Source organism: Malania oleifera, chromosome 4 (genome assembly GCF_029873635.1).
Source record: "Malania oleifera isolate guangnan ecotype guangnan chromosome 4, ASM2987363v1, whole genome shotgun sequence".
NCBI classification, from domain to species: domain Eukaryota; kingdom Viridiplantae; phylum Streptophyta; class Magnoliopsida; order Santalales; family Ximeniaceae; genus Malania; species Malania oleifera.
The window spans coordinates 124,855,932-124,867,999 of NC_080420.1; the positions used below are offsets into that span (position 1 = coordinate 124,855,932).

The window sequence follows — 12,068 nt, forward strand, 5'->3', positions numbered from 1 at the left end:
TATCATGAAAATCATCGGCCCGTACGCCGGTATTACACATTTTACCATAGCTCGGCCAGTACGCCGGCAAATCATAGCACAGCTCGTACGCTGGCAAATCTCATCCATAGCTTGGCCTGTACGCCAGCAAATCATATCATAGCACAGCCCATACGCTAGCAAATCACATCCATAGCTTGGCCCGTATGCCGTCAAATCATATACATAGCTCAGTCCGTACGCCGGCAAATCATAAACATAGCACGGCCCGTACGTCGACAAAACATATAAAAATCTAGGCCCGTACGCCGGTTTTCCATTATAAATCCATATCATTCACACATTCCCAGAAAACAGTATTTCATAACAATTTTTACTCATGCCACACAAAAAGATTTTTCGCATATTCAACATACCATCATTTTCAACAGTATTTCCCCAAATATAAATAATATATAAATAGATATATTTACTTTCCTGAAATCAAATGCTATATATATACATACATTTTCTTAAAAGGACTAACTTAGTTTATCCCCTTATCTGATTCTTGAAAAGCCCCTAAGAAAATCTGTCCTACACTCGCAAGGTTCCCCGTTTAACCCTTGAAAAAGAGAATTTCCCAAAACTAAAGTTCAGTATTTTCAAGTGTATAACACTTTCTACAACTTCCAAAAATTCAAATACTGAGTACAAAGCCTTACCTTGGATTTCGGATGGTTTCCAACTCAGCCCCACCAACAATCTGCTCCGGTAGACTTGCAGAGAACTTTCCCAAGAGCGTCGTGGTGGCTTTAGATCATCGAACCGGCTAAAATCCGGCCCGAAATCGAAGAGAGAAGGAGGAGAAATTGTATGGGGAGAGAGAGAGGGATTCGGCGCAGCAAAATGAACTAAAAATCATGTTTAACCCTATTTATACTGTGGCCTTTGTCGACGAGTCATGTCACCTCGTCGACAAGGTCAATACAAAATTCGTCGACGAACTCTCCCCTTCGTTGATGAAATTCAGAAACCCCAAAAATCATCCCCTCGGTATTTCCTCGTCGACGAGCCCAATAATATTTTCATCGACAAACTCCAACCCTCATCAACGAGCCCCTGTTATACCCTCGTCGACGAGTCCCCTGTATTCGTCAACGAGGAGCTAAAAAATTCTTGGGGATTTATCCGTTCCAAAATGTAATGTCGTCGACTGCCTCCTTCTATTTTCAATTTTTATTTCTCTTTATTTTATTATTTAAATAACATTATTCATTGGGTCGTTACATATATGCCGAAAATGCCTATAAATATCAACCTTAAAACCTATTTCACATGCTTGGCCAATATTATATTGCATTTAGACACTTTTGGGCATTCTCTCAATTTTCAAAGGGCATTCACTCACATCTTTTGTAAGCATCTTTGGTATTGAGGTTTGATAAACAAATATTGTATCTAGGCATTCAATCTTTATCTTCAAACTTTTTCTTCTCTCATATTTTTATATTTATATTTTATTGAGAGCAAGAACCCTAGTTTTTCATGTATCAATAAAAATAAGAAAGTGAATGTTTCAAAGATTTAAGCTCTAGTATAAACTTTTTCTCAAAAAAGTTTATACTAGAGCTTAAATCTTTGAAACATTCACTTTCTTATTTTTATTTAAAGATTTCATATTCTCTTGTTTTTACAAAAGTTATTTGAGAGCAAACCCTAGATCTCCAACATACAAGTTATTTGAAAAATCATTTTTTAGAGATATATCGTATTGGGTTTAGATCTTTGAGAAAACTCATCATACACATTTTTGTATACAAAGATAATGTATTTTTATTACAAAAATCATAATGAGATCAACACATATTCTCTCTTGAGCTTCAAGTTATATCATGTGAGAGTGTTTAGGATTTCACTCGTACACCTTAGTTTGTTGAGAAGCATATAAGTGTCTTTGAAAATTTTATTCATCCATTGTATTTGTGGTTCGGTGTGTGAACCATGGTGAGGAAGTTAAGCCTCTTGTAAGCAACATATTGTTAGGAGGATGATGTGCCTCTTGTAAGCAGCAGATTAGGAAAAAGTTGTGCCTTTTGTAAGCAGCGGATTAGAAAGAAGTTGTGCCTCTTGTAAGCATCGGATTGTAATGGGAAACTCCGTCCTAGTTTAAGGGGCGGAATAGTGAAATCCTTGGGGGTTTTTCCCAAGGCGAGGACATAGGCAATCTTGCCAAACCTCATTAAAAATTCAATGTTTGCGCTCTCTTTCTCTCGCTCTCTCTCTCTCTCTCTCTCTCTCTCTCTCTCTCTCTCTCTACATTTCTGCACTTATGTTCATATTCAATCTGCTGTGCATGTTTTAAATATTGGTATATCCAAATATCTAAAATACTTGAGATAAATTAAGTAATACTGAATTGGTTGAGATATCCACAGCTTGAACTGATTAGATTGTGTAATATTGAAATATTTGTATCTCTAAACTTGTGTTTGTATAGTTGGGTTTTCAAATTAGGGATTAAAAAACCAAAATATTTTTAAATACCCAATTCACCCCCTCCCCTTTTGGGATTATACCTAAATTCACACAATCTTCTAGTCATAATTTCAAGCAAATATGTCTATATGTTCCTTGAGAAAGCGGACTAGATGAAAGTTCTTTAGCTTCAGCTTATATTAGCAAAGAAGTTGGTGAATATGGGTTCGCATATTGTCCTCGATACCCAATTTCTTTGTTTAACTTCGTCCTCAGTGGGTGGGAGAGAGAAAACAATGTATGAACATCAAGTAAAACAAGATGGCGCACTCTCTTAACTAAACAAGAACATAGAATTATTTAAACTAGTGACTATAACCAACTGATTGTGAGGGTTGCTCGAGCAAGGAGCACAAAAGATCATTAACTGAAGCCTGAGGATAGAGGGTAGGACATTAATCCAAATTTTAAGTAAGGTATGAAATCATTCCTCCATTAGAGGATCGGGCAGAAGGTAAAAAGGCTAAGACAAAGGTGCTTAAGAAGTCCCTAAGGTATGACATTTAGTTTTTTTTTTTTTTCTTACTACCACTTGGGTGTGCCCTCATCTCTCTTCCAAAAGTTATATTTATAGACCTTTAATGAGATGGAAGAAAAATACTTTTTGAATTTGAATTTTAAAAAATTAAATTGAAACCACCACCACCAAATGCCAATGTCATTACCTAACATGGGGCAACTTTAGGACACATGACATACCCAGATCTCTCAATCTCTCAATCATTAATGAGCAAACAACTTAAAAATTCAAATTTTTCCTAGACTAGCCAACCGCTTGCATGAATCGGCCGACTACCTGTGGGTGGTGCCAAACAGTAAAAGCTGATCAATTGTCCTATGCTGCCTCTTATTTTCTTATGCTTTTTGCCTAAATTTTCACATATTTAGCTTGGTCTCTCCATTTTATTGGGTAAAAAATGACTATTGACAGTTTTAAATTTAAAAAAAATTAAAAATTTGAAGTATTCTCAAATCTTTTCCTTTGAAATTTGATTTTATAGAACAGAATAAATATTATAAGTTGTCTAAGGAGTTTCTTAGGAAACATTTTCATAGTGAGAACTTGATATATTAATGTAAATAAAGGTATCGAGTTCAAATTATTAAAGACATACGACTCTAAAATGACGTACAAATATTAAATTGGGACTAAAAAAACGATAAGATGGGAGTATTGTCCCAAAGGGGGAGTGAAATGGGTTTAATAAAAATTAAAGTGTTTGGTACCATATTTAAAACAATTTAAACAATTCAAGTAAATACACAAATATAAAGCAATAGAATCAAGAGAGAGAAGGGGAAAAAATTGTAATTTTTTTTTTAATAGTAGTTTTGGGCTATGTCCACTCTCTTAAGGCCAAAGTCCCAAAAACTTCACTATTCCCCTTATTTTAGCAAAAACAAAGGAAACCAACACACCCCTTGTTTATTTAGACAAGGCAACCAATCTTCAAGAATACTTATAATAGAAAATTTTCTCATAAGGAAGAATATACAATTTGAAACTCAAAACTAATTCTCAAAGAATATCCAAAAGATAAGACAAAAAATTTGTAGTTGATCTCTCAATTGTGAGCAAATTGAAGCGTAAGAGACATTAAGAGAGAAATAAAAGCTTGGGAACTTAGAAATTCAGTATGAATATGTTTTCTTTTGTTCCTTTGGCTTTAGAGGAAGAGCAAAATTAGTCATTTTTTACTTGTTGGGGTTTGTTACATGTCATACTAGTTGACCACTTGTAAAGGTTGGTCAACCTAATACTAGCCTTTAGAGAAAAAGAAAAATACTGTAGCTAAAACTAGATGGATCGATTAACCGCCTTCTGGGGACTAGTTGACTCCCCCCCGCACACCCCCTCCCAAGCAGGGCAACCTAGAATAGTCTTTTCATCATTTTGTATGTTTTTCCATATTTAAGTACCGTAGGGCCATGACCTTTACATTCTTAGAGATATTAAGATAAAACGTATTACCATTTGAGAGAATAAGTACGAATAAAGTAAATAAAGTTTTCATATTTTCTCTCAAATCTTTAACTTCAATGGCTTCATCACGTCACAAACAATTTAAACAAAAAGTCATTAGTATCAAATAGTTTGTTATCATCAAAATTAGGTTAATGAAACCTTGAAGCTAATAAGTAGATGACTATTTTTCATTAGGAAGTGAAAATATTATAATTACGCTTTTAATAAATTATTCTAAAAGACCATAGCTAATAAATTATTAAAAAAATTTAAAGTTAAATATGAAAGTATAAGTCTCTACTTATACTTTATTACCCTCATCTATTTCATTTTGAGGAATTAACCCATTTTTATCACAACCATTCATTTGAAAGCTAAAATTATAGCTTTTCGATGGTCACACCCTCCGACTTCAACAACATCTTCGAGGCATTTGTTTTCCATAAGATGCACTACGTCGATGGGGCCATCCCTTGCTCCAACGTCATCGACTTGGTTGGATAGCGATAAGATGACTTCCTTGCACGCCCCCACTCTATCTTCCCAACCAACCTATCTCCTAGAGAACAAATACTTTTTCAAGAACTTGACTAGATTTTTATCCACACTTCAAAAAAACTTGTCATCATTGCTTCACTCGGAGGCTAGAGTCGGGCAACCGCTCGCCCAGAAGAAGTGGCTGGCTAGGATCATTTATTGTTGTCGCTTATACTAGTAGGTCCAAGAGAATAGAAAAAGGGGAGAAAAAAGAAGATGGAAAAATTACATAAAGTCTTCTTGTGGTATAATTCAAAATCAGTAAGCCACTTTTGGTGGTTTTTTTATGATCATTGATTCCCTCCCTTTGTGATTTTTAAAATAATGAAAAGTTATACCACCATTAACTCATATTTTCTCAAATCACATAGGTGGAGCGGTTGAAGGTGGATCCAAGGATGAAGAGTGTCATCCCACTAACCTTCAATTTTTTTTTATTAATATAATATATTTTAATTAATTTTTATTACTATTAAATTACTATTCTCCTAATATTTTGGGATTTTGCAGATAATATTGAGATTAGACATTAAAATAAATATCTTGAATTCTTATTAGTTTTACATCTATTTTGTCTAATGATTAATGTATGTAGTATTCTTATAGGTTTTGAAGAAAATACTTAGGATATTTTATAATAATGGGGTCTATAGTAAAGAATTTAAGTGTTCTTTGAAGTTTTTTTTTTTTTAAAGAATATTATCACATACGGGTATTTTTGTCTATTAAAATATTATTTTCATTTAATATGTTAATTACCATTAGAAAAATAATGGCATTAATTTTTCATAGTTTTGAAAACTACAAAGATATTTAGTATTGACAATAAAATCACAAGGTGACTCTAATTTTTTATCATAGCACAAGACGAATTTATGTAATTTTCCTATATTAAAAAAAAAAAAGCATGGGATCAACAACTATAAAGTATTAACATCCACATTTTTACATGTATAGTTTCATTTTTTTAATTTATAATTTCATGAAATAATAATCTAAATTATTATGTCATGATGATATCATCTAGGTTAATTGGTCGAATCGGCCAAATTGTGATTCAATTAGGATGCCAATTTACGGTTTGATCTAATTTTCAGAGTACTAGCGTATTAGAGAAAGAAAGAAAATCTTCAATGACTTGTTATAAATAATTTAACTTTGATAGTTAATATCAAATGAAACTTCTTAAAAATTTAGGCCTAATTATTTGTGGAAGGTTTTTTAATTTTTTTATTCATATATTTTTTGTTAATGTGTATAAGAAAGTTAAAAAGGGTATTTAGCCTCTAAATAGAGATTATATCTAAAAAAATATATTAAATAAATGAATGGATTAGACATTAGAGTGTTTAGTGTTAGTTCTAAAATTTTTTTTTAAAATTTCTTTGATAGAATAAGGCATAAAAGTAAGTATAATTCACATTTAGATGTCTCTTTTCCAATTTTATCATTTATAAAAAATGAAAATGATAAAGAATTCGATACCCAAGTGATTAAAATTAAAATAATAAATTTATTTTTCATATGACAGTAAACAACAACAACAAAACCAAACCTTACTCCCACTAAGTGAGGTCGGCTATTTGAATCATTTTCCGCCAATTTATGCGATCATAGACCATTTCTTTTGATAGATTCAAGGATATTAAATCCTTACTCACTATCTCCTCCCAAGTTATTTTAGGTCTACCCCTACCCCTTTTACTGCCCCCCATAGTAACTAAATCACTCTTCCTCACAGGTTGACTATAAGGCCTAAGTTGCAAATGTCCATACCATCTGAGTCGTCCCTCCCTTATCTTATCTTCTATAGGAACTACACCTAACTTACCACGAATATGTTCATTCCTTAATTTATCTTTCAATGTTATACCACTCATCCATCTAAGTATCCTCATCTCAGCAACTTTTACTTTTTGGATATTATGTTTCTTCGTCACCTAACATTCTGATCCATATAGCATAGCTGGTCTTATAGTTGTCTTATAAAACTTTCCTTTCAATTTTAAGGGTATTCTACGATCACATAGAACACTTGAAGCACTTCTCCATTTTACCCAACTTGCTTTAACTCTATGCATTACATCATCTTCAACTTCTCCTTCAGCTTACATAATAAATCCAATGTATCAAAATCTACAAGTGTTATTTATTTCTTTATCATCAAGTTTAATTTTGTCTCCAATATTCCTCCTATCATTACTAAAATTACATTTTATATATTACGTTTTATTTCTACTTATCTTAAAGCTTCTAGATTCCAAAGCTTCTCTCCATAATCCTAACTCAACCTCTACTCCATCCCTAATTTCGTCAATTAATACAATATCATCTGCAAACAACATACACCATGGAGCCTCCTTTTGAATACTCTTAGTCAATTGGTCCATCACTAAAGCAAAAAGATAAGGACTCAAAGCGGATCCTTGATGTACACCTATGGTAATTGGAAATTCTCTAGTTTCTCCATCTATAGTTTTTACACTAGTCATTACTCCAACGTACATATCCTTAATGACGTCGGTATACCTACAACATACACTTTTTTTTTTCTAAAACCCACCATAGAACTTCCCTAAGTATCCTACCATATGTTTTCTCAAGGTCAATAAATATCATATGCAAGTTTCTCTTTTTTTCCCGAAACTTTTCCATTAATCTTCTTAAAAGATAAATAGCTTCTGTGGTAGATCTCCCAGGCATAAAACCAAATTGATTTTCTGAGATCTTCATTTCTAACCTTAATCTTTGTTCAATTACTCTTTCCCATAGTTTCATCGTATGACTCATAAGTTTAATTCCATAATAGTTATTACAATTTTTAATATCTCCTTTATTTTTATATATAGGTATTAAAGTTTTTTTCCTCCATTTATCTGGCATTTTCTTAGTTTTTACAATTGTATTAAATAAATTAGTTAACCATATAATTCCGTTATCACCCAAGCATTTCCAAACTTCAATTGGGATGTTATCTGGTCCCATAGCTTTCCCATTTTTCATCTTTTTTAGTGCAAACTTAACTTCATTAACTCTAATTTTGCGAATAAATCTTATATTTTTAGTCTTTTCCTCATTTGACAATTCTAAATTTAAGCCTTCTATTTGGTTTTTGTAAAACAACTTACTAAAGTAACTTCGTCATTTTCTTTAATATATTCGTCCTTAACCAAGACAATATCATCCTCACTTTTTATACATTTTACATTTCCTAAGTCCTTATTCTTCCTTTCTCTAGTTTTAGCAAGTTTAAATATATCTCTTTCCCCTTCTTTTGTATCTAATCTATCATACAAACTATTAAATGATCTATATTTAACTTCACTAACGACCATTTTTGCATCTTTTCTTGTATCCTTATATTTTTCAAAGTGATCTCTGTTTCTACATTTTTGCTATGTTTTATACCAAATTTTTTTTGTCTTTATGATTTTTTGTACATCTTTATCCCACCACCAACTTTCTTTACTATTTGAGAATCTTCCCTTTGATTCACCTAAAATCTCTTTTGCTATCTTTTTAATAGAGCTAGCTAATCTACTCCAAATAGTATTTGAATTTATCCCATCCTCTAAGGTCCAATCCCCATCTTTGATCATTTTATCTTTAAATTTTATTATATTTTCTCCTTTTAGGTTCCACCATCTAGTTCTCCTGCACTAGTTTATTTTATCATTTTTCTTCCATTTTTTAATGCATACATCTAACACTGAGACTCTATGTTGCGTGGTTAGCCTTTCACCTAGAATAACTTTACAATCCTTGCATGATAAATGATCAACCCTCCTAGTTAAAAAAAATTTATTTGACTTCTATTTTGTTCACTTTTAAAGGTTATTAAGTGTTCTTCTCTCTTCTTAAAACAAGTATTCATTATATTAAAATCATATGACATAGCAAAGTCTAAGATCATCTCCCTAGACTCATTTTTGTCTCTATATCCATATCTTCTATGTATCCTCTCATAATTTTTATTATCTCTTCCAACGTATCCATTCAGATCTCTTCCTATAAATATTTTCTTAGTCTCTGGTATGCCTTGTATAATACTATCCATATCTTCCCAAAATTGTTTCTTAAGATTTTCTGCTAAGCCAACTTGAGGAGCATAAGCACTAATAATATTTATTATCTCTTGTCCTAATACCATTTTGATTTTTATAATTATATCCCTTACTCTAATTACATCCACAATGCTATCTTTTAAGTTTTTGTTTATAATAGTGTCTATTCCATTCTTATGTTTTTCTTTTCCAGTGTACCAAAGTTTAAATCCTGATTTATCGATTTCTCTAGCTTTCTCCCCCACCCACTTAGTTTCTTGAAGGCAAATTATATTAATTCTTCTTCTAATCATTGTATCCACAATTTTCATGTTTTTACCCGTAAGTGTCCCTATATTCCAAGTTACTAATCTAATCCTAGTTTCTTGAACTAACGTCTATACTTGCCCACGTCCAGAATGATGTAGAAACCCTCGCATATTTGACACCGTACCCGGCCGCCGACACGGCGCATCACCTTGGGGCGACGACCTAGCCCACCCTCGCCCACTTTTCACTACACTCAGGTGGTTCAAGTGCAACGCGTCGCTCGTAGGGGATGTCCCAGCAAATATTCGGTAAGGATTCATATCATAGTGATCTGAAAAATTTTACGCTGACTGTCAACTACCTAACGCAACCCTCCTCCTTAACCCGGGCTTGAGACCGACTGTGTGTGAAAAAATTAGGACATTAAGTGCATCACAGGCAGAGTTTTTCATGTGACAGTAAATTATAATATTTTAATTTGCAGTTTCTAATTTAATATATGACAAGAAAATTATTATTTATATTAAAATAAAATTTTTAACTTATTTAATTGCTTATTAATTTTATTAAATATTTATGTTCCTAAGATTGAAGAAGATTAAAATTGAAAAACAACACACAGATATTGGATACGAAACAATTAAAATAATTGAGATTTTAGATTCAATAACAAGTTTAAGTTCAATTTTGAACTAGTTCAAAAAATTAAATTTAGATTCAAAGTTCAGCACCTAACACTTAATTTTCACAAATGATCCCAAAATATATTATTATTTGTATATAATTATTATAGAATAAATAATAACATGATATTTTTATAATTATTTTAAAAAAATTTAAAATGAATTTTCCATTCGAAACTAATTGAACCTTTAATTTTGAACAATAATGTTGCATTTGAAAGTATAGATTTCAGATTTTAAATTTAAATTTGAGTGAATTTAGATAAATTTTAATTTAATTTTATATTACTTTTCATTCAAATTTAATACCTCTTTGCATTAGAGGGAATGAAAACTGATTGGTGAATTTGGATAATGTTATGATTGTTGTTTAAAAATTAAAGTATTGCACACATTATCGAAATTAAATTAAATTGCTAATTTTATTGTTCACTTCACGCATTGACTGATTAATAAAATAAGCAAATAAATAAATGAATTAGGTCCCTCTGCCTGTGTGGCTTGATTGCGAATTGGGAGGGAGGTAAGTTAGCTGTACCTGTACGCGACAACTCTGTCGGCCAAATCAATTCCATCTTCTTCTTCTTCTTCAGAGGGTTCTGTTTCTCTTCGATCTCAGAGAGGATCTCATTCCTCTCTCTCTCTCTTTCTCTCTCTCTGATCACTTGCAATTTCTGCCATAAAGGCAGCCTGCTACGAATCTGTCATCTTAATTTATATATCCAACTATTCATCAATACACACACACACGCGTATACACATTTAGAGATCACTGGTCCCCCCCCCCCCCTTCTCCCCCAAATTCGATTGGTTCATATATATATATATTCATGTCGGAATCCGATAAGGATGCATCCAACGTTGGCGGCGAAGATAGGGTTGGTTGCGGGAACGAGGGGGGCGAAGACGAAGAGGACGGCGACGTAGATGATGGAATTGGGACTGGGATTGAGAGGAAAAAGCAGAAAACACAGAGACATGGGCGTGGGATTAGGAGAGCTACGCGCGCGATATTCCTCTCTCCGCTGGGAAGAGCCAAGAAACGACTTCTACCATACAGAGGAAATGCAGGAGGCAGGAGGTTTGGGGGTGGTGGTGGTTGTTACTTGTGTTTAACGCGGCCTCAAACTATGGAATCGCCGGCGGAGTCGCCGGGAAGCGACCCCAACAGTCCAGAATTCACTTATGAGCTATTGAAAGCCCTCATAGAGAACAACGATTTCTACTCGAAGGACTGCAATCCCCACTTGATAGTAAATTAAAATGCAATCCCTAGCTATACCTATACCTCCCTTAATCCCCTTTTCCCTTCAATTTTCTTCATCGACGGATTGATCCGTCCCATTCATCCATATACATTGTGCTCGCGATGCTGCTATTCGATCGTTCAGAAAATTCGTAAGAGCTTTTTTCCCCTTTCTTTCTTTCTGAAAGAATTCCCAAATCAATTAATGAAGATATTTGATGGATCTGCTCATTTATTCATTCATTCATTCATTCATTTAATTTATTTATTTATTTTTGGAATATATAGAACTTATGCGAGTGGAAATTAAGTAGTCGCGATTGTTGAAGTGGTTTGAAAAAAAACAATTCAATTCAAATTAAGGATTTCTCTGTTGTTGGCTATAGTGATATTTACTTGCCTAGTAGCAGTTTTGCTGCCAATGCCATTGTCCCTAAACTTGCAAAATCAGAATTTTGCTGCTGTGAACCAAATACAATACAAGGAGAACACTGAGTACTGTTGGATTAGGATATCAGCATGTGGTTTCATCCGTCCATATTTGTATTACCAACAATATATTACTTATCCGCAGGGAGCAATCAATTTTTCCCCTCAAAAGTAAGAGTTTACAAAGGCTTTCGCTAATTTGAAATCAACAAGAATTCATAAATTAAAGCATTAAGATTTTGAGCCAACACGGGTACCGTCATGGGCTGCAGCATTTCGGAATTCGGATGCCTTGGGCAAGCCTTGCATATTGTTTTATTAGGTTGATGTTCGCAGCCAACCTCCTTTTCAGAGCATCATTAGTTTTTGAGTTATCTGAAAATGTTGATTGAGTTGAG

General features: G+C 33.1%; 1 protein-coding gene across 1 annotated transcript; it reads left to right on the forward strand.

The window, feature by feature from the left end:
• Positions 1–10,497: 10,497 nt before the first annotated feature.
• On the forward strand, positions 10,498–11,472 carry LOC131154427 (uncharacterized). The gene has a single exon (XM_058107193.1). It carries the CDS (start codon positions 10,826–10,828, stop codon positions 11,255–11,257), a length of 432 nt encoding a protein of 143 aa, XP_057963176.1. The 5' UTR covers positions 10,498–10,825; the 3' UTR covers positions 11,258–11,472.
• Positions 11,473–12,068: the final 596 nt, after the last annotated feature.

Coding starts and splice junctions, on each gene's coding strand:
- LOC131154427 (XM_058107193.1), top strand. CDS start 10,826: ATGTCGGAATCCGATAAGGATGCATCCAACGTTGGCGGCGAAGATAGG.